At 35.2% G+C, this 23,595-nt stretch overlaps 2 protein-coding genes across 2 annotated transcripts; one reads left to right on the top strand and one right to left on the bottom strand.

Moving 5' to 3' along the window:
- Nucleotides 1-796: 796 nt before the first annotated feature.
- Nucleotides 797-16,649, top strand: LOC116340527 (WD repeat and FYVE domain-containing protein 3). Its single transcript, XM_031767076.1, has 22 exons — nucleotides 797-937; nucleotides 1,969-3,724; nucleotides 3,817-3,974; nucleotides 4,072-5,136; nucleotides 5,217-5,846; nucleotides 5,917-6,496; nucleotides 6,562-6,958; nucleotides 7,026-7,313; nucleotides 7,458-7,728; nucleotides 7,807-8,057; nucleotides 8,138-9,877; nucleotides 9,964-10,092; nucleotides 11,464-12,249; nucleotides 12,338-12,509; nucleotides 12,597-12,872; nucleotides 12,939-12,989; nucleotides 13,078-13,517; nucleotides 13,582-14,072; nucleotides 14,143-14,537; nucleotides 14,607-15,017; nucleotides 15,100-15,349; nucleotides 15,435-16,649. Exons 2-22 carry the CDS (start codon nucleotides 2,181-2,183, stop codon nucleotides 15,601-15,603), a joined length of 10,494 nt encoding a protein of 3,497 aa, XP_031622936.1. The 5' UTR covers nucleotides 797-937; nucleotides 1,969-2,180; the 3' UTR covers nucleotides 15,604-16,649.
- A 3,016-nt stretch (nucleotides 16,650-19,665) lies between these two features.
- On the bottom strand, nucleotides 19,666-22,826 carry LOC116340785 (venom dipeptidyl peptidase 4-like). The gene is made up of 11 exons (XM_031767444.1): nucleotides 22,555-22,826; nucleotides 22,425-22,490; nucleotides 22,277-22,351; nucleotides 22,139-22,213; nucleotides 21,716-22,050; nucleotides 21,416-21,644; nucleotides 20,884-21,349; nucleotides 20,436-20,820; nucleotides 20,325-20,372; nucleotides 19,930-20,254; nucleotides 19,666-19,859 (listed from the first exon to the last, which is right to left on the bottom strand). The coding sequence occupies exons 1-11, from the start codon at nucleotides 22,753-22,755 to the stop codon at nucleotides 19,764-19,766; spliced, it is 2,301 nt and encodes a 766-aa protein (XP_031623304.1). The 5' UTR covers nucleotides 22,756-22,826; the 3' UTR covers nucleotides 19,666-19,763.
- Between the last annotated feature and the right edge of the window lie 769 nt (nucleotides 22,827-23,595).

Raw genomic sequence — 23,595 nt, 5'->3', positions numbered from 1 at the left:
TCTGTCGTTCTTAGTACGATTTGCACACAGTTGACTTGTTGTCAATGAACTGTCAAAATGTACACTGCGCGTGTAGTTGTGAATTCCGTAAATGGAACATGTAAACAAAACATTTTGATGTGACATCTATCGGACGGAATCGAAACTTAGGCTATTGATTTAACTGTGTATAATGCATTGAGATATTTTATGGTCTTCAATCTGACGAGAATCTTTAAAATCCGAATCACAGAAACAATGATTTTAATGCATTTTTGATGCATTTAAAACCAAATTCGAAAAAATAAAAAAAAAGTCTTATTTTTATACTTGATTTCATTAAAATCAAAATCATCAAAATAAATTTCGGATAAAATTGAAATGTCCATTGTTTGTTCTGTAAATATTACCTTGGAAATGAGTTTGTGCAGATAAAATCCATCTGTCGCTCCATTCGCATAACTATTGTTGGAGCTTACTTCAGTTTCTTGGTGAGATGTTGGTGTGTGATTCAAAAATGTAAACAAGCACAAAAGATACATTTTAAACCTGTGCACTTCTTTGTTTGTACAAAGTAATCATTTCTAATTTTCAATTGGCGATTCTATTAAAATAATTCCATTTAAAATCTTTTGTGAGCAGCGTATTTTTATCGAAATCTTCAAAACAAATGATAACATTGAATTGCCGCCACACAAACTTTCCGCAACGATCCATCCGCAAATGGCATGCGACGATGCGTCGCATCGCAGACCTGCCGCTATGTTAAAATGACAGCTCCGATTTTTTCTTCGCTTCAGTATTCGAGTGCAATCAATGAAAACTGTTCATATTCATTGAAACTGAAACAGATTTTTCAATTTAATTTTTTTTTTCTCAACGAATCAAGTGAGAGTGAGATATAATCAAAAATGTTATCTTGTTATTTAATAAGATGTGAATGAGTCACTGCTAAATGGTGAGATGATTATGATATATAAATAAGAAAGTGTTGTTAAATACAAAGAAAAAGTCACTTTTCTCTATGTAAAAACGAGACACGAAAAATCAATCGATAGTTTTGGTCGCTCTGTTATGTGTGAAATATGTGAATGGTTTTTGATTTTATTTTCAACGTTGTTGAATTGTTATCACAATATCTCGAAATAAAATTTCATGTATAGAATGAATAGCAAATAGAATATTCTGCGAAATTCATCATATTAAACAAAGGTTGTTTTTTCTCCATTCTTGCTGTCGTCAATGAATGAATGTGTGAATCTAATTGACGATAGTCGAGTATGCGTGTATTAAACTCAGCTATTTGACTGAATCGCAATGAAGCGAACGATTGTGTGCATGTTTTTTCTCTTCTTCATTCAAACATTTTGACATTTTATCCGATGATAAATAAAAAAGAATAATTGAATTTCAATACACAAACAAATGGCAAAACAACTTTGCGACCACCACCAATTTCATTTATTCTACTTTTTTTTTTTTTTGTAAAGTTATAAGTATGGACTCTAATGGAGAGAAAAAAAAACTGTGTAATTTGTGGTAGGAGGTAAAAAAGGAGGACGACAAAGAAAACGACGAACGGTGATGGTGTATAGTAATCCAAATTTAATGAGCTTTGACAACATCATGTCATGAGCAATAATCAATTGCTTCGCATTGAATGTGTCACTGTCTCTATTTTATAATTTGAATTTCATTTGATTCATTCTAATTCAAGCGAAGTGAACAGCGTGGAATGAAAAAAAATCACATATGTAAGCATGCAGATACGGAGAGTGCGTCAAGGCAGTATGCAAAACATATTGCGATTGTAGGCGGATTAAATTAAAGTGTTTGCTAATTATCAATGGTTTTTTTGTATCAATTAGCTCTTGGATATGAGAATTGAAAAAAAAAATTGTCTAATGTTTAAAAACAAATGTTTATTCAGAAGCACATTGAGCAGTTGTTAATGATTTTGTTGTTCCCTTTTCAACGATTTAAAAATAGATTCAATGAGGCAAAATGCGAGCGTTCTATTGAAGCAGTCGTTTTACGAATGCTGATAACCAGATAATAATTGCGTTGAAGCTGAAGATATAACTTAAGGTTGGAAAAGGGAGTGAGTTGTCGTGTCGTCGAGTTTACATACATCGACCGAATAAGGAGAACAGAAAGTAGAACAAAAATAAAAAGACGAAACGTGTGTCTCAGCCTTCACCATGAATATTATGCGAAAATTGCGCAGTGGTGCGAACCAGAACCAAACACCTGCCACTAGTAATGCAAGCAATGATAGCCCTGCCACCGATTCCATTGAGACACCCGATTCGCCACACACTCAACTCAGTTTGCAACACTTAAAAAAACTGTTCAATGAGTATGCACATCCAAGAGAGGTGCTCAACGAAGCTGAACGCGATTTCAAATTGTACAATATGTTACCACTGTTTTGTAAGGTATTTGGTACGACACATTCGAATGATATGAGCGAAAAATTCTGGGATATTTTGCCATTTTGTCAGCAAGTATCACGGCTAATGGTCTCTGAAATACGAAAACGTGCATCAAATCAAAGCACCGAAGCCGCATCGATTGCAATTGTAAAATTTCTGGAAATCGATAATTGTGAAGAATCAAGTAATGGATGGATGTTATTGACAACATTAAATTTATTGGCCGCTGGTGATTCGTCGCTCATTCAAACAATGACATCGGCCTCGGTACCATCCACGCTAGTCAAATGTTTATATTTATTTTTCGATTTGCCTGAAATACCCGATGAGGAAGCTGATAAAGAAGATGGCAGTGATTTTACGCAACGTGAACGACGAATATTGTTGCAAAAAATCTTCGTTCAACTTATGGTGCGTTTGTGTTCATATCCCTATCCAAGCGAAGAATTGGCTCGCATGGATGATTTAACACTACTATTTTCAGCGATAACATCACAGTGCGTAACACAAAATGTAATTTGGCGCAAATCGGCGGCGGAAGTGTTAACGACACTATCACGACATGGATTGTCCGAGCCCGTCGTCAACTATATTCATTCAAAAGGATGCGTTGCCCTATGCATTGAAAATATGCAGCGCGCACCTCAATTGCAACCACTTGAAATTGTCGAAATGTTTGTAGCTGTGTTTTGTTTTCTCAAAGACTCCAGTGAAGTGTCACAAGTGTTGTTAGATGACTTTCGTAGTAGTCAAGGGTATATTTTTCTTGCTGATTTTTTGTTGAAATTGGAAACAGAACGATCTAAAAATAGTGATGCAAATGCGGCCATACGAAATCTGGTGTTAATGATTGCATCGTTGTGTATGTGTGGATATACGGAATTGCGGCCTAGTCAAAGCCAATCGAATCCATTGTTCCAGATTCAGGGTTTTCAAATGCCACAAACATCATCGCGTGGCACATCTGTGCGAAATATTCATGCATTTCAAGTGCTGCAAACGGTTTTCCTAAAATCAAATTCCAGCTCGTTGTGTTGTACAATAATTGATGCCATTTCCAGTGTATATCATTCCGATAACGCCAATTATTTTATACTTGAACCACAAAATACGCTCAGTCAATTCATCGAAAAAATTCACGTGAAAAGTCACATTGTACAAGAAAAATGCTTTGAACTTCTTGAATTTATCGTATTTCAATTGCATTTTGTACCATGCAAAGAGCTCATATCATTGTCCATTTTACTGAAAGGATATCAATCAATCAGCTGCAACACGCTATGCATACGTACATTGTTGAATATTTTAAGGTGAATATACTTTACTGTTTTTGTGTGTATTCTGTATACAAAACAAAGTCATTCATGCTAATTTAAAATAACATTTTTTTTTGTTCGTGCAGACACAATAGCATATTCAAAGATGTATATCGAGAAGTTGGTATTTTAGAGGTATTCGTTGGGTGCTTGATGAAATATTCAGGTTTTCTACAGAAACATGTAAACGTTGAATCGGATCCGTACGATTTGGAGCTAACAAATGAAGAAGACATTGAAAATGGTAATTATAAAAAGAAATAATGGGGTTTCCTCCATGTAAAATTGGAAACGAAATACAGTATCACAAACATTAAATTTTCTTCAATTTTCTACCCTAGATCCGAATGAAATTTTTGGTAAATTGGTGATTGAATCACTTGGAATCTTATTGAATGGAAACAACAGTAATGCAAATGTTTTTCGTGAGAGTGGTGGTGCAAAGTGCATACACGACATGATAAAATTCAAACACAATCGAAATCATATACTTGGCATTATTCGTGAACTTGTGCTATCAGCTGGCGGCGATGATGATATGACATTCATTTTAACAACGATGCATTCGGCGCCACCACAAAATATCGAATTGAAAATGCAAATTTTGAAAGCCCTACTCAGCTGTTTGCGTGACAGTCATCGAACGCGGACGATTTTCCGAAAAGTTGGTGGTTTTGTTTATGTTACCAGTGTATTTGTTTCCCTAGATGGAAAACTAAGCGACGGAATGACGAATGATAGCCAACAAATCAAAGATATTCTACATCTTTTACATTTAGCATGTCAAACGCTATCGACAGCAATGCGATTTGAGCCAGCCAATGCAAAATTTTTCCAGCACGAAATCTGCAACACTTCCCTTTGCAATACTCTACGGTTGTTAGGTTGTTTCAGTACAACAACCGAATTGAGTAACAAACGAAATTCGACGAGTGACGAGAGTGCAAAACATTATTTTCACTCGTTATTTATGAGTAATCCATTACAACCGGAATTTGATAGCACATATCCAGCATCATTGTCATTTGCGACGCTCGTCTATCGTTTTCTATACGACATTACATTGGATAATTTCGATAAACCGAATTTGTCGGGTCTTGCATCGGTTACAGCAACAACACCAGCCGCGAACAGTGCACAAGCACAACAAACATCAAATAATAATATTCCACAACCGTCAAAAGATCCCAGAAGTTCAGTTTCATCATTGAATCTAACTTTTCAGCCGCAACCAGAACCAATCATTGTGCATCCATCCGTTGTTATTTGCATGCTTCAACTACTGCCATCCGTCGAACATGAAACCGCAAATGAAACTGCACTCACATTACAAATGTATTTAGCTACACATGTGCTAAAAAGTTTGGTGCGAAGCGAACGTAATCAGCAAGTTATGTGCGATGCAGGTAACGATTTTTTTCACTTTTATTTCAAAAATTTCTCGCTTATCGATATAATTACATTTGAAAAATATTTTTCCAAACAGGTTTGGCTGGTCATTTGCTAAATATCGGTCGAAGGTCACTGAGCGAAGAGGGAAATGCATTGCATGAACCATTACAATACATTCTAGAGCGTTTGGCAGCTCAAGCACTTCAACCAACTGAATTGCGGGAATTCCTTCGTTTGGGTTTGCCATTATGTTGCGAGAGTCCGAATTTCATTAAACCATATAAATCCGGTGGATCGGTGCAATTGACACGAATTAAAACACTAGTATCCATGACTACGCCTCGTGATTTTCGAGCACATGCATCGTGTACACTTCCACCATTTGTTGAGATGGATATGTCCAGTGAAGGATTTGGTTGTTTGTATTTGCCGAGCATAGCCCCACAGGCACCGAGCATTGGAAGTAGTTTGGATGGTTCGGTTATTGGTGGAATCGGATCAGGAGATCGTGTATTTCCTCCACAAACTGGTCTAAGTTATTCGAGTTGGTTTTGCGTTGATAAATTCAGCGATCCACGCACCGATCCCCATTGTGTACGTTTGCTGACTTTGGTGCGAACTGTGAACATTCCACGCGAAGATAATTTAGTATGTCTGACCGTTTTGCTGTCGGCACGAGATAAAGCAATTATCGTTTCAACACAAGAGACACTCGTCCCACATAGTAAGTAGATTGAAATTTAGATGTTAACATGGTCGATGTGTATTAATTTTATTTTTTATTATTTGTATAGATGTTGGCGAATGGGAACCAGAAAGCGGCGGTGATAGCAGTGCCCGAATTTGGTGTCCAGATTTACTACACGAAGGTCAATGGCATCATTTGGTGATTGTATTAAATCGAGCGGTGTTGAAAAATTCCAGTTTCTCTCTATTTTTGGATGGTCATCATATGCATACTCAGAAATTGCATTATATTTCACAAAATCCGGGTGCCAGTTCGACCAATATAACAGTTGCCAATTCGGTGTTTGGTTTGATCGGAACTCCACCCAGCTGGAGACGTCATTCACGTTTATGTTGGAAACAAGGCGTTTGTCACCTGATTGAGGACATTATTTCACCACAAATTGTTTCTACAATATACGCATTGGGTCCGCATTATATGGGTTCGTTGCAGGCTCCACAGCTCGGCAAACAAAGTGAACCGATAAATCCTCTGGTTGCTGAAGAACGTGTCATGTTTGGATTGAATGCAAAAGCAATGTCACATCTTACATTGGCTAAAATTCGTAAGGTCTATAGTCGTGCCGATAACAAAGCTATTGCAAAGCAATTGGGAATGAGTTCACATGAAAATGCAACGCCAATTCGGTTAGTAACAGTTTTTTTATATCATAAATGTAAACGAAATACAATTCTTCTTTCCTTCTCTTCAGTATTCTCCATAATTCTGCTGGTCACTTGGCCGGTTCAGCCCGAACATTGGGCGGTGTAGTTGTTGGCTACTTGGGAGTTCGCGTGTTTAGTCCAAATCCAGTTTCGAAAATGATTGATACAGTCGGTGGCTGTAATATTCTTTTGGGAATCATTGCAATGGCTCAAGATGTTGAAAGTCTGTATGCCGGGGTGAAAGCATTGACCTGTGTGGTGCGAAGTAATCGAGCAGCTCAAAGTGAAATGGATCGCAAGAGAAGCTACCAAACATTGGCGATGTTCTTTAAGAAGAAACGAAATTTACTAAATTCACACATTCTTCATTTGACATTTAGTTTGGTTGGTACTGTAAATAGTGGCCAAGAATCGTCTGCAATCCCAAACATTCAAGCATTCCAAGTGAGTTTTCGAATTGGGAAATATTGTTTTGTATTCAAAACTCTGACCTTTATTGATTTAATTTTAGGATTTATTATGTGATTTGGAAATTTGGCATGGTGCTCCAAATGATTTATTGAGATCTTTGCTGGAGCATTTGCTGGAATTGAGCTCGGAATCAAGTGAAAAACGATCAAACATTCGAATTATGCGTGACTTACAACTTGTTACCAAACTACTTCACATAATACCAGACATTCATGAGCCAAATACTTTGGAAATCGTTTATTCGTTGCTCTCAGTTTTGTTGGGAAGTCAACCAAGACATTTGGATCTTTTGTTCTTCGGACAATATATTGCTGCGAAAATTCCATTGGTAAGTGAACCCGTTTTTGAAATCTATGCATAAACGAGGGCAAAAACAAGTAGATAACTTATTTCGTGTGGTTGGCAGTTGTTTTTTTCCGTTTGGCATATATTTATGAAAACACATGCTCATGACATCCTTTTTGCATTACAGAGCACTTCAAACAGTGAAAAAGTGTTAAAGTTCAACCCAGAGCAGAAAGATATTGATGCTGCTATCAAAGATGCACCTGATCAACAGCAAAAAGATGCGATTAAAAATATTCTTTTAAGAAATCGATCATTACATTTATTGCATGCTCTTTTGTTTACATCAAGGAATACCGTAAACAGTCATTTGTGCGAAGATATTTCTCGTATTCTTGGCCTCGATTGGCTGCTATTGCTTTTGCAACCACAAATTCATTCGTCAACCGTTATTTTGGGTAAATATTTCATTCTTTTGCTTATTAAATATAATTCAAATGTCAATATATCCATTTGCATTTAATCCATTCATACAGGTATGCGAATATTGGTTGTAGTGTGTGCAAATGAAACGATTATCGGTCGATTTCGTGAGGGTGTTCAGAATGGTGGTTATTTAAAGTTTACTGAGCAAGTGTCACAGTGTGGTGCACTTGTGTTTACTTCGCAAATAAGTCCACAGCCTGCGTCGAGCGGTTCAATTGTACAAGTTCAGCCGGGATGTCAGTTGCCAGCTCAAATTGCAAGTGAAGTGAAAACGGCTGTCTTGCGAATTCCCGGTTTTCAGGTAAGTTTTAAAAAAGAAGTCAACTGTACTGTTTTCAATTTAATTTCCGTTTTAAAACGAATTCAACCTTTTGCTTTTAGTACCTAGAATGGCTTCTACCCCATCATTTGGAAGTACCTGAACTTTATTATTTACTAACCGCACTAATAATGGGCCAACCAGTAAAAGTACTTGGCAACGATCACACAAAGTTGGATTTGGATCGGATCTGGTCATTCCTTTGGGGTACTAATGTTTCCGTTTCACAATCACCATCGCCCAAAGTGCATTTATGTCCAGAAGGTGTATGCGTTCTTCTAAGCATGATACGACGCATTGTACACGAATGTGATTGTCAGTTAGATTGGCTTGTCTCGCATCCCGTCACCATAATTCATGTGCTTTTCTCAATGTATCACAATTTACCGGATTTCATGTCTGTTTTAATGCTGGGTGATGTAATCAGTTCACTCACAGCAGTTCTATTTCCAATTGTCAACAAAGATGCAAACAATTCGGAGCAAAATAGTAACGCATCGACACCAGATGATGATGGTGAAGGAATTCTAATCAACTCACCTCGAATGATTGAAGCACAACTCACTGAATGTTCGGTTCGTAAATTTGTTATCGATTTTCTGCGTGTTATTGTTGTCGACTCGCTATCATTGTCCTCATCGACGGGCAAAACAGCACCAGTTATTGATTTGGTTCTGGATGCTTCGCCTGAAAACAGTGATTCAACGCAGCAAATTGCATATCAAACGGAAATCATTACCGCTCTCATTGATCATTTACTGGCCGCAGATGTGCTAGTCGGTGAACAGGCCGCATTGCCAATTGTTCCACTTCTACAAAGTCATGTACAGAATATTGCGCCAAATGTATTTTATCTAACGGCACGTATTGTCGATAAGATGTGGCAGGGTCAGCTGAAAAAAGATCCACATGAAATTTTTGATTTTATCATTAAATTAATTGGACAAGCAAAACGTCGCTCGTCATCGTTATCACTCGAACAGCTACATCATTCGCTGAATCGAATCATCTTGTATCTATTATCACGTCCGACCGAAACACTCACTGATCAAACTGCAGTCTTGGAAACATTACATAAATTAACAACGCATCGCTTGCTCATTTTTGGTGCCGGCAATCATGAGCTTGATTTCATCGGTTGCCTAACCTATTGCCTACTACAATTGACAGGAGATCATAAAATTGAATTGGATGTGAATTCGGCAAATCGCAGCACTAAATGGCATGTCAGTCCGACGAAAGAAGATATTGAAACGCGTGATCAATTATTGAATCAGCATCAAGGTAAAAATTTAATTGTGAGTGCAACGATTCGCGTATGGGAGGAATTGTATGTATGTAAGAAGCCTGCAATTGAAGAAGTGTTCAAAATATCTCTAACCACACCACCGAATAATGCAAAAGCACCCACCTTAACGGCAACGAGAGAACAATGCATAGATGCGGCCAGTAAACTTTGGTACAACTATGTGGATATGGAACGGAAAGCTACTTATCGGGTACCATGGGAATTTCACAATCAAATTCAGTCGAAAATTCAAAAAGTCACCGGCGGACTTACACGATTGGCAAGCCGAACAAAGGTCAAGAAGGAGGAATATGTGAAGACAAAATCTCAAATTACCAAGAGTCAAGCAATTGAGTGGACCGACATAAATGTCGGTTTGGTGAAAGATTTATGCGATCAACGATATGTGCAACATGTAAATATGACACAACATACCCTTCGATATGTATGTCAAGATTGGTTGCAATCTGAACGTGAACTTATTCGGGAACGAGGTCTATGGGGTCCGATTAAGGTGAATAAAAAAATAATTTATTTTCACATTGTTGAAATTTAAAAAACGAAGACAGAACGTTTAATTTAACTTCACTTAAATTTCAGAAAAATTATTTGGACAAATGGATACTCGATTCAACCGAGGGTCCACATCGAATGCGAAAAAAGACCATGCGCAATGATCAATTTTATTCACAATACATTTATCGGCCAGAGCTAGAAGATCCGGAAAATGTAAGCAAACAATTCATTTAATTCAATTGCTTTATATGTCATCGTATTATGTTTTTCATATTTTTTTCTTCAAACATTTTTCGCTAAAAATAATGCGTTTTCTTGAAACGATAATTTTTCGATCTCCACGTAGTAAAATATTTAACAACCACAAATTTTGTGTCGGTTGTGATATGAACTTGATTTGCAGTTCAAAAACACACAATCGATACTCGTAGTACCAAGTTTTTTTTTATTATTTTTTTCATACTCAAATGGACTTTGTGCAAATAATTCATTACTTTTATGTGTTTTTTGTGTTGTCAGATTCTACTTTCAAATTGAGTAAAAAAGCATTTTAAAGTTTTCACTTTGAAGGCAAACATTACGTTGTTATAATACTATTCCAAACAAAGATTGCCCTAAATTTCATTAAAAAAAAATAATTAAGAAAATAAAATGTGAAGCGAAAAAAGGGAATTTCCTTGCAAATTTTTGCAAAAGGAATGTAGTTTGACTGTATTGATCAGGCTGACATCAGCGTTTCACTCCACAGCGCTATCCCATTACTGTTTACCACGAAGACTTTTGGCTGCTCGGTTTCCCGCCTGGCCCGGTTCGTCTTTCCTTAGCCAACCTGCACACATCGGACTCCTCCATTGTGCGCATATTGATGGTAAACTTAATGCGGACGCCGTGTCAACATGAACCATCTGATATACAGAACCCCTAATCTCAAATCAGTCCACAAACCAGACCTCCGAATAGCCGGATTACAGAAGGCGCTACGCTTCCAGTCGAATATATGTACGCTAATTGTCGATACTATGATAGCTCAATGCATTTTCACATTTTCGGCAATGAAACGCACAATTTTTATGCAGTTTTTTGCTTAAACTCATTTTTCATGACTATTGGAACCATTCTGCATTGAAATTTCGATGATAATTATTAAATTTTTACCATTTTCTCTTACAAACTCGATGGAAATATTGTTCGATATACACTGTTCAGTTTCAAACAATAACATGCCATTGGTATCGAATCTCGATGACGCAAACTTTTTTTTCCTCGTCCATTTTTCATCAAACACATTTTGATTTTTTATTCAGTGAATTCTCAACAAAATTCGAAAATAAAAAAATATTTCGCTGAAAATTTCTATAAAAAAGACTAAAAATATGGTAAACCATTTTCATAGCATTCATACAAGAGCAATAAACGCATAGTTAACAGTGTGATTAAGCCCGAAATGTCATAGTATGTCAAAAAATGTGTTTTTTGTTTATATGCTTCGTTTGACAGAAATGTGGTTACAAAAAAACTTTTTTACCGCTGAACCAAAACAATTCAAATAAAAACAAATTTGGTTATTTTTTTTCTCATCTACAGAGGCAACTAAAATACAAAGTTGCAACGAGCTTTGATAGCAAACCATTTTTCAAATTTTGCCAATTACCACCGAGAGTTTTATGCGAAGATGTGAGTACATTCGATTCGCAAAAATCCGAAAAAACTCAGAGTCTTTCACCGACTCAAAGTCCAAGCGAACAATTGCCAACATTGTCACGTGCACAAAGTGAACCGGGTGCTGAAGAGGCTGAGAATGAAGGCGAAGAAGAAGTCTCATTAATATCAGACAATCAAACGCTGTTGCGTATGCTTGAAGAGCAAGAGAAAATTTCGCACATGTTTCGATGTGCTCGAATCCAAGGTTTGGACACATATGAAGGCCTGTTGCTATTTGGCAAAGAATATTGTTATGTAATCGATGGATTTACACTGATTAAAAATCGAGAGATTCGTGACATTGATTCATTGCCATCCGGTGCATATGATCCAATTTTGCCCAGTCCGAATAGTCCGCGACGCTCACCACAAACAATGCGGCAATGCTCAAAATTCTCGTATGAAGACATTCGTGAAGTACACAAACGACGATATTTACTGCAACCAATTGCTTTGGAAGTATTTTCGGGCGATGGACGTAATTATTTGTTAGCGTTTCCACGAAAAGTGCGAAATAAAGTCTATCAACGATTCATGGCATTGGCCACAGCGATTGCCGATAATGCACAGCAATCGGTGGCAGGACAAAAGCGAAATGCAAGCGTTGAACAAACATCGGGAATTTTCAGTAGTTTGATTGGCGAAACATCAGTTACACAACGCTGGGTGGTAAGTCGTTCATCTTTTAAATGGAAAACCAAAATCTTACAAGTAGTTTTGAAAACAGTCATCAAATTTTGCTTTTTTTCGATTTCAGCGAGGTGAAATATCAAATTTCCAATATCTGATGCATTTAAACACATTGGCTGGACGTTCTTATAATGATCTCATGCAGTACCCAGTGTTCCCTTGGATTTTAGCCGACTACGATAGTGAAGAGCTGGATTTAAGCAATGCGAAAACATTCCGTAACTTTGCAAAACCAATGGGTGAGTTACGAGGGGTTAATTTCTTCAATAATTACTTTTTCTATCCATTTTCATTATTTCCATTTTTCTATTCTGATTCGCCCTCAGGTGCGCAAAGCTCCGAACGATTGGAACAGTTTCAAAAACGATTCAAGGAATGGGATGATCCACATGGTGAAACACCACCATATCATTATGGTACTCATTATTCATCGGCCATGATTGTATGCTCTTATTTAGTTCGCATGGAACCATTTACGCAGCATTTTCTACGTTTGCAAGGTGGCCATTTTGATTTGGCAGATAGAATGTTTCACAGTGTCAAGGAAGCATGGCTATCGGCATCAAAATTCAATATGGCCGATGTAAAAGAGTTAATTCCAGGTATATATATTTTAAAGTGACAGAATAATGAACCAAATCAACGTATTTTTTTCTTTCAAATTCCAGAATTCTTCTATTTGCCAGAGTTTTTGCAAAATTCCAACAATTTTGATTTGGGTAAAATATTGATTGCGAATATATTCTCAGTAAAGACTTTGCACAATGCTTTTGTCTAACTGAACTGTCATTTTTCATTCGATATTAGGTACAAAGCAAAACGGAGATACATTAAATCATGTCATTCTACCGCCATGGGCAAAACAAGATGTGCGGGAATTCATTCGTGTTCATCGGCAAGCACTTGAGTGTGACTATGTGAGCCAGAATTTACATCAGTGGATCGATTTGATTTTCGGTTGTAAGCAGCAAGGGAATGCAGCTGTAGACGCCACAAATGTATTTCATCATTTGTTCTATGAAGGCAATGTTGATATTTACAACATTGACGATCCGTTGAAAAAGAATGCCACCATTGGATTCATCAATAATTTCGGACAAATTCCAAAACAATTATTCAAGAAAGCGCATCCTTGTAAGAAAATGTCGTCGAGTCGCACATCCATCATTGACGCCAATCCCCTGTTATCATCGACAGTTGCACAGAATGACAAATTATTTTTCAATAATTTGGACAGTTTGAAACCGGTATGTTTTTATCGTTAAAATTGTTTTTAGTACGTCGAAATGCATAATTTACATTCTTTTCCAGAGTTTGCAACCAATCAAAGAACTGAAAGGGCCAGTGGGTCAAATAATTCATCCCGATAAAACGGTTTTGGCGGTTGAACAAAATAAAGTGTTAATGGCGCCAACATTTTCACGGTATATTGCATGGGGTTTTGCCGACCATTCTCTGCGTATCGGGATGTATGATTCGGATCGTGCACTGTTTGTGTGTGAAGCATCGGCTCAAAACTCGGGCGAAATATTGGCGTGCGCGTGTCCAAATGCAAGAACAATTGTAACGGCCGGCACGAGTTCGGTGGTGACTGTGTGGGAATTTGATAGTCGTCGAAAATCATTGACGGTTAAACATTCGCTGCATGGTCACATCGATGCTGTGACTTGTTTGGCAGCAAGTACACCATACAATATGATTGTGTCCGGTTCGAGAGATGGAACAGCTATTGTATGGGATATGTCGAGATTCACATTTGTACGTCAATTAAGCGATCACGTTGGACTTGTTGCGGCCGTCAGGTACAAATACATAACTTTCTCTTTCTCTCATCAATATATTGACAAATTGTCTGTTTTAATTATTGTATAGCATTAACGATTTGACTGGTGACATTGCAACGTGTTCAGCGACTTGGCTACACATTTGGTCGGTTAATGGTGATCCATTGGCCACCGTAAATACAAGCATCGGCAGTGCTGATCGAATGCAGCAAATATTGTGCGTAACATTTTCAACGGCACGTGAATGGGATCAGCAAAATGTTGTAATTACTGGATCAACTGACGGTGTCGTACGTTGCTGGTCAATTGAATATGTACAAAAGCCGATTGAAAAGGACGATGCAAATGAAACGTTTGATACGAAAGACAACGACAATAATGACAGCTCCAATAAATCATCGCTTGATGAAAGTGCGATTAATACATCTGTAGAAATAGCGAAGGTCGATTTGATTAAACAAATCAGTATCACACAAGAAGAAGGTATGCGATAGATTTACTTCAAATATAAATCGATCATGTTTTCATTGAATTTTCCGTTGTGTTTTATAGCTTTAGTGAAGTCTGGTTCGGAAAGTAGTATATCTGAAGCGTGTGATAACACGAAAAATGCTCAACCAGAATTAATTGATCGTGGTAGATCAATCGAAACGGACGATACAACAAAGACAATACGAAAGGAGATTTTGGATGTACCAATAGCCAATATGAGCAAACGTGGCAGTTTGACAAGTGCAAAATCTTTACACGAGTTGAAACGTGAACCAATGATCGATGAGCCGTCTAGAAATCAAGACACAAACACTGTTGGCAGCGATGTAAAAACAACAACTGCAGATGAAGCACCTAGCAGTACGAAAGGTATTCGACCAAGTAAATCGGAGACGAGCATCATTGATTCATTTGTCGTGGTTGAAAACGAATACGCTCGAAGGAAGAACAACGCAAACATGCTGCGTGAAGGTAACATTTTCATCATTTTTTTTTCTTTATGTTTTAATTTTCAAAAGTAATACATATATTATTCTGTATTTATTTTCATCAGGTTTTATGTGGCATCGTCAATTAGTATTTCGTTCAAAATTAACAATGCACACGGCATATGATCGCAAAGATAATACAGAACCAGCAAGTATAACGGCACTGGCTGTATCAAAAGATCATAAAACATTGTATGTTGGCGACGCCAGAGGTCGGGTGTTCTCATGGAGTGTAACGGAGTTGCCGAATCGTGGTATGGCAGATCATTGGTTAAAAGATGAAGGTGCCGATCAATGCGTGAACTGTCATGTTAGGTAAGAAAAACTGCATCTATATTTGAAATGCATCGATTATCATTTCAGTTATTTAATCAATATATTTTTCGAAAATTAATTTCAGATTCTCATTGTATGAACGGAAACATCATTGCAGAAATTGTGGACAAGTATTTTGTAATAAATGCAGTCGCTTTGAATCGGAAATATCACGTTTACGTATATTGAAACCGGTTCGCGTTTGCCAGACATGCCATGCAACACTGAGGCAAAATTCAGTCGATTCACAATAAGAATGTTACGAAAATGTAGGAATTATAAAAAAAAACATCATCCTTACACATACGTGGAAAAAACAACAACAACATCATTTAACTTACAAATTCATATTTATTGGAACAGTTATATATATACACAAACACAAAAAAAAAAACATTCATAAATAACTAATATTATAGAATATGTAGATTAGAAAATTAGAGCAAGTTCGTGTAAATTCAGCAACAACAGATAAAAATTATTTTAGTGGACCGAAATGCAATAATTTATAGCCTGAAGAGAATCGAGCAAGCAAAATGTTGAATGAGAAAAATGAGATCTATATCAAATCATATATTATTATTAAAAAAAAAAATATTTTTTTCGTAGAAAACCACACAACGATCGATTGTATTTGTATCAATCGTTGTTCTATAAATGGAAAAGGAGTAGAGACTAATACTGCATGAGATATTATTTTCTCTAATAATCTGTGAACAAAAAAATGGATATTTATTTTATTTTTACTATTTTATTTTACTGAAAGTTTGTTTGTTATTTTGAGTGTTTTTTTTTACTTTATAATTTTAGTTTGACGTGATAGACAAAATGAAATTCCATTGAAATGCTGTTTTTAAAATGCGTGAATATTTTTATTTTATTTTTTAGCTTTTAATCGATATATTTATTTTAAGTGAAATTGATAAAAAAATCTCTGAGCAAAGCCATCTCTGCATATGATCTAAACAATGCGCTTTTCTTTCGTTGACTTGATTTTTTGCATTAAATAAATTGATGAAGCCTTTTTCCTGCTTTCAAATTCTGTACTGAAGAATAAATTAACTTTTGGTTCCAATTTGTTAATTGCATATTTTGCAGTCATCAATTTGCGTACGCATTGTAATAACATAAATGTTGTAGTAGAATTTGATTTTATTTGAATTAAAACAAGTGTTTGTAGCTAAAATTGTAAACAAAACAACAACCAAAAAAAAAAAAAATTACAAATGAATGTATCAAGCAATGAGCATAAAAGAACAAACCAAAGACACAATAAACACCTGAAGTGACATTTAACATGGAAATATGAGTTTCAATTTTACATTTGTAAGAAATATTAATCAATATTTTATATTTATGAGCGTGTGTTTCAGCCAATAACGGTTTTCGCGGAAATCATCAATTCCAACGTTTTTTTTTCTCAATTGGAAGCAGATGGCTAGACTAGATAGTCAGTGAGAAAATAATGTCTCACACACGAGAGATTTTTTTTCTAAAGTTTTGTTTGCGATTCTTTGACACGTCAATGCTAATCAAAAGGTCTAAGGTTACAAAAGTAAAACACACAAAACAAAAAAAAAACACATAAAAAAATGTATCGTAAAACATATGTAATTGGAAGGCAAGTAAATGATTTACCCTCATAACTAAAATGAATAAATATTTCGTACGCTCACAGGTAATATTAACCATGTGTTTTGTAATTTTTTTTTTTTGAAAACAACGCAGATACAGTAGAATGGGGTAGAATAAAAACTACTTCTCGAAAAATGTTTAAACACGAAACCAAAAAAAAACTTTCAATGAAAAGTGAATCATTTTTTTTTCGTCCAATTGAAGTGAACCAAAAAAAATTTGTTCAATAAAAGTGAACCCAAAAAAAAATTCATTTTAGTGTATTTTACACTGAAAAAACCGAGTGAAATTTGTTTTTTGGTTCACTTTTATTTAACAAAATTTTCTTGATTCACTTCAATTGGACAAAAAAAAATTGATTCACTTTTTATTGAAATTTTTTTTAGGTTTCGTTTTAAAATAGCAATTTTTCGAAAAGTAGTTTTTATTCTACCCCATTCAGTAGTATTGTAATTTAAATATTTGAATAAGCTATTGAATGGTTTAATTACAGCAAGTGTTTAAAAACACTCGATCTGTATAACAAGAGAAAATACGTCAGATGTCACGACGTTGTAAAACTACGTTTTAAGTCTCACAAAAGGTATAAACCATATATTCTCTTGTATTTTTTTTAACTAAATTATTGCAATGCATAACCGTTTAACGGTAAAATGATTATATATGGTAGCTGCAACTTGAATAATTGTCCAATTTCATATAATAGCCTTATTTTGAATTAAAATATAAAAACTGTTCGATTTTTCAGTTGTAATTGTTTACAAAGAATATGTATCCTTGAAAAATCCTACTCCCTTATCTGCTATAAAAGGATGATTTTGAAATTTTTCACTGCAGTTCTCAGTAGTGCGTGAAGTCTATAGCACGGTTTCCCAGCCAATTCAAAACAATTGAATCTTTTAAATACTCACTTTGACTACTACTATTACAATGAAAATTTTCAATCGAATTCTGGGACATTTCGAATTCAACGGGCTAGTTCGATCCGAAACGGACGAGGAAAAATGCTTTAATTTAAAAAATAGTGTGATTATTTATATTCTTTTCCAATACATGGTTTTATCGATAAATTTTCTATGGGCCGAAGCGAAATCTCTGATCGAATACTCTGATTCTTTCCAAGTTTCGTCAACATCAATGTGCGACTTTGCGATTTTTGTGTTCATGGTTATGAAGATACCTGGATTATACGAGTTAATCGACGATTTTGAATCAATAATCACGAGAAGTGAGTTTATGAGCTGCCGAACAAAAAAGTTTGATTACTTTTGTGAACAATTCTTTGTACGGTTACTTTAGGATTGGACAATCCAGTGTCAAAGAAAATTTACGAAGACGTCAACGCAAAGATAGAAACTCGAACAAAGTGGATATACCTAGCTGTCGTTCAAGCATCAATTCCGGGCCTATTATTGTCCAACGCTGTAATAAGTTACATTCGTTTTTTTACCACCGATTTAGTCAATGAATCGTTTGTGTTGCCATTCCCAATCTGGTGAGTTTGGAGAACCGAAATATTTGAGGCACATATTCTAATATTATTTCTATTGAAGGATGCCATTTGAGTGGAGAAATCCATATGGTAAAATGTCCATTCATCATGAAACATAGCTAAAGCACAAAGAATCACATTAATTAAAATACTGATTCCATCATGATAGGATATGCGATTGCCTTTACCATACAAATCAGTGTCACATTACTTTGTACTTCAATCCGTCATCGTAAACCTATGCTACTTCATGGGTGTGTGTGAGTTCATGTTGGCTTTTACAAGAGACATGGAACAGGAAATGCATACTATCAACGAATCGAATAAAAACGAAAACAGTGAAACTGAAATCATGAAAAGACTGGGAGACTTTATTCAACTACATGCAGATATAAAAGAGTTGGTTTCAATAGTTCTTGAAAAATATCAAAAAAAGTATTTAGATTTTTTTTTCCCTCCAGATATGTCGGAACATTTTCGGATATTTATTCACTGGTCATAACTTCTGGAATTCTGTGGGGGTTATTTACAGTATGCTCTTTGCTGTTAATAATTCAAATTCAATTGGTATTTTACGGTTTCTTCAAATTGTTACATATTCTTTGCATTTATTTCATTTTTCTTTTTAATTTTTCATTCAGGCACGCGCAGAAACGGAAGGCTACGGAGGTCTACTTCGTCCGGTGACACTAGTCTTTTGGTCATTCGCGTCGATGTTTCTACTGTGTGAGTATGGACAAATGGTGTCGACCCGCTTTGAAGAGATCAATGAAGTTGTCTATCAAACCGATTGGCATTCCTTTCCGCCAAACATACAGTGCATGTTTCCAACTCTGATTAATAATACTCAAATGCCGGCTGTAATTACTGGTTTTGCAAATGTTGAATACACACGCGAAACATTTGATGATGTATGTTTTTTTGCATTTATCCAGAATTCCTTTCTAATTGATAATTTTTTTTTTCTATAATTTGCATTTAGCTTGTCAACGGTGGATTTGCATATTTTATGACATTTCGACAATTCGACTATTAATAAAATTTCACCAATTTATGAGCACATATTTTTACTACGTTTAAGTTTCAATGTCTCTCATTAAAAGTATGTAGAATGATAGACTAAAAACATTTGTACCTAAATGAATTGAAATTAATCAAAGACAATCATAATGAATGATAAACAAACATATTACACGTTAAAAATATTTATTTAAAAAACACCAAGAAATAATTAATATCTAAACAAATGAAATGAAAAACATAGACTTCATTATTTAGAATGAGTTTTTACTTAGATATGAGACAATTTGCAAAAAATCTATCTAGTGCATGATATAAATGTCTTCTAACTTTCATTAGTGAATGATCTTCATCTGGGTAGGTCTGTAACAAGAATGTAAATTTTAATAAATAAATGAATACCATAAATGTCAAAGTTTTTTTTTTATCTTACAATTTGTTGGAATGGAATGTCGTTTAGTTCAAGTGTGCGTGCTAAAGCCATAGATTGTTGATAATGCACATTATCGTCAAAAGTGCCATGAACAAGAAGATAAGTTTTGTTCTTGAACTCATCGGCCATTGTACTGAGTTGAGCTCTTTCATAACCTTGTGCATTATCTTCTTTGTACGGCAGACTCATGTATCTTTCAGTGTAAATTGAGTCGTAATACAGCCAATCGGTTACAGGTGCAACGGAAGCAGCGCATTTCAATACATGCGAGTCATCTTGTGCTAAGGCCATTCCGGCCGCAAATCCACCATAACTCCAGCCCCAACTGATTAAAAAAATAACAAAAATCGTATAACAAACGGATAGAAAATAGAATAAATTTCAATATTTCTTACATTGCCACATTCGTTGCGTCAATGAATGGGAAGAGTTTTGTTAGTTTCCTGTGCAAAATAAAACAAAAATGAAGGAAGATATTTCGTTTTTATGAAACATGTAATACATACTTTGCCGTTTGAATTTGATCTTCTATTTCAACTGTTCCCAATGCGCGATAAATTGAATGCAATAGTTTTTCGCTACGTAGTCCTGAACCACGGCCATTTATTTGAACCACAATAATTTCCTGGCTAGTAGTTAAGTACGAGTTGAAATCAACACCCCATTTATCTGCAGATTTGAATGATCCGGGACCAGCATATACATCAATTAGCATTGGATACTTGGTTTTGCCACTTGTGTCTACATTTGGTGGCAAAAATAGTTTAACAACCGCATCAAAGCCATCTTTCAATGGTATTTCATAATATTTTATGATTGGATTTGAAACTTTATCCATTGAAGAATGTAATTTTTTATTGTTTTCCCAGTTTTGAACTAATTGCAGTTTAACTAAAAGAATACCATTCAATTTAAATTTATTATATTGATAAAAATGAATAATAATGTGCTTACGAGAATTCTGAGACGATTCTACGATGTCAAATATATCTGTGTTTGGAATTGAAGGTCCTTCATTGGTGATCATAGTGTGTTTACCATTTGGACTGATTGAAGCGCTAAAGTATGTTTGGCGCACACCATCCTGTGTAATATTGCATGTCAAACATTGTCTTGAGCTTGGATTCGTGACTTGAACCGACCAAATGTGCTTTGAATAGGAAGCATTTTCATGATTTGCAGCATAAAAAATTGTATTGGTGTCTTCATTCCATTGTAACACTTCTAGAACAGCATAATTTCCAGATGTTAGAACGGTTTGCTTTCCGGTATTCATTGAAACTAAGGTCAAGTGGTTAAAGGAATCGTTTGAGCCTCTTTGGAATTGTGGCATAATGTAAACAAATTGTGAGCCATCTTTATTGAATGTTGGTGGCTTGAAGAAATCAACCCATCCCGTTGAACTGGATAAATCTAAAACCTATTATAAAATTACGAATAATTTTAAACCAATTCCACAATGAATGTTCAAATTAAAAAAAAATACCTTATGACACGTCTTTCCTTGGCAAGCTTCTACAATGGCGCGATTTTGTACACGATTCATCCAGGTCAAAAGCAAAGTATCGTTATTGGCCCAAGAGACTACTGATATGATGTGCTGTTTTTTATTCAATTCCTTTGGTTCTGGAACTTGAATTTTTTTCACTATTTTGTTCGGTAATAATGCTGTCAATTCAACCAAAAATAACTTGACCAATGGATTTTTCGTTCCACTTTTCGTTAAAAATAAAGAGAATTGTATAACTGATCTAGAATTGCAGTGATTTAACTTAAAATAACTAACGTTTTCGGATAGGGAAAATCCAATACACCCGGATATTGATCATCCTCAGAGCCAGGCTGTCCGTACATTGGAATGGCAATGTGATTGACAGGAACGTCATTAAATTCGATATAAGCTAGTTTTTTATTATCAGGCGATATCCATGCAGCTGATTTCGTTTGAAAGACCTCTTCTTCATAAACCCAATCACAAATGCCATTATAAACGCTCGCATTACCATTGTTTGTTATCTGGACAGCTGGTTTTGTTACACTTGACTTATAGTAAATGTTATTGGCTTTAATGTATAGAATACTGTTATCAAGTGGGCCCCATTTGGCCAGAGATAATAATTCCTATATTACCAACAAATTATACAAATTTTAATAACTTTTCATTGTTTTAATTTTAATCTAACAAAATGTCACTTTTATTTTCACTTACATTAGATAGCTTATATAACTTTTTTGTCTTCAAATCTAGTATGTCGTAACGTGCCAAGGCGCTGTGACGGAAAACCTAATGAAATTAAAACCGAATTCTGTGACTTTGCTCAATTTGAAATGCATGCAGGTTATTTACCTTCTGGTAGTCTTTTCCCAACAATAAATATCGATGATCCGGCGAAATTTGTTGTGAAAAAGACGAAGCAATAGCCTAAATGGCAAGGATTCTATTTTTAAAATTGTGTTCATTTCGTTGGAAAACGTACAAAAATGGTCAAACTTACAGGTATATGTGCTTCTGCCAATATTTTCGTTTTATTTGTTTTCAAATCAAAGGTCACGATATTACGCTGTAAATTGAAAAAAAAAAAGTTAATTGTTGGGTAGTAATAAATAAATTAGATGAATTCTCACGGAAGAATCACGATAGTATAGTAGCGTGTCCGAAATGAACGTTGCATTGTTACGTCGTGCATAATATGTTCCATCCAAAACATCATCAAGAGTAATTGGTGAACCAGTTTTACCCTCTGCAATGCACAATCCAACCGTATACGCAATTACAAACGCGATACAAAGTCGATTTTTTAGCGTTCCACCGTTTGATTGAATCATTATGTCCTATTGAAAGCAATAAAAAGATATACTCCGTCAGCACTGACTTTTCTTAAAAGAATGAAAAGATCTTATTGATTTTGTTTAAAAGCTCAATATAGATTTCACATTGTGGAAGGTCAACACTTTGATTTTATACTTGAAATTCAATTACACGCTGAGTCTGAAGCATAAGAAATTGCCTTCAAAACTGTCAAAAGTCGGTCAAAGTCACCAGTTGTATTGTATTTTTCTATTTACGCAAAACAAAAGACACGCGATTTTAGCTAACAAAAGCATTTACAAAATTAATAAAACAAATATTTTTACTAATGGATCTAGATATGACATTGAAGGTAAATATAATGAAAATCGCAATAACCGTTTAGAATGTCTTAAACTAAGAATCACTTTGAAGAGATTGAGTGTGGAGAGTTAAAAAATTTGAATAGAACTAAAAACTTTGGTACATTCCGTTTTTTTTGGTATTATTCTGTATTTGGACTGATGTGGGAAAAATTGAAAAACAATTTCTCCTTTCGTTTCTCCTGACGAAAAATGACTAAACATAAGTCATTTGCCTTCAGAAAAATGTCGATGCTAATGAAAAAAAAAGAAATAAAAAATGATATGTTTTATCCATCCGATAACTCGGCGAGACTGAGTAATAAAAGAAATTCGTTGGCTAGACAGATTTTCTTTTTCAAAACTAAACCGAAATCTATTGAAAATAAGAGTTACGTGATAATAGAAGTTGAACATGTCTGAGAATGTGCACAGTTTATTGAATCAATATAAGTAACATACCAAGTACGATTTCAAATATTTCGGCAATTTTTATTTGCTATAATCTATTGCACT

The sequence above is a fragment of the Contarinia nasturtii genome, unplaced genomic scaffold (assembly GCF_009176525.2).
Source record: "Contarinia nasturtii isolate CC-2019 unplaced genomic scaffold, AAFC_CNas_1.1 Cnas_scaffold_695, whole genome shotgun sequence".
Lineage (NCBI taxonomy): Eukaryota > Metazoa > Arthropoda > Insecta > Diptera > Cecidomyiidae > Contarinia > Contarinia nasturtii.
The sequence above is the reverse complement of the archived record's forward strand: the minus strand, read 5'-3'. Positions and strand labels throughout refer to the sequence as shown.

Bases quoted from the DNA above. Each gene is read 5' to 3' on its own strand.
- LOC116340527 (XM_031767076.1), top strand. From the start codon at position 2,181: ATGAATATTATGCGAAAATTGCGCAGTGGTGCGAACCAGAACCAAACA. The intron at 3,975-4,071 runs GTAATTATAAAA...TTTCTACCCTAG, and splicing joins TGAAGAAGACATTGAAAATG to ATCCGAATGAAATTTTTGGT. The intron at 5,137-5,216 runs GTAACGATTTTT...TTTTCCAAACAG, and splicing joins GCAAGTTATGTGCGATGCAG to GTTTGGCTGGTCATTTGCTA.
- LOC116340785 (XM_031767444.1), bottom strand. From the start codon at position 22,755: ATGATTCAATCAAACGGTGGAACGCTAAAAAATCGACTTTGTATCGCG. The intron at 22,051-22,138 runs GTAAGTGAAAAT...TTGGTAATATAG, and splicing joins AGTTATATAAGCTATCTAAT to GAATTATTATCTCTGGCCAA. The intron at 21,645-21,715 runs GTTAGTTATTTT...TTTAACGAAAAG, and splicing joins GATTTTCCCTATCCGAAAAC to TGGAACGAAAAATCCATTGG.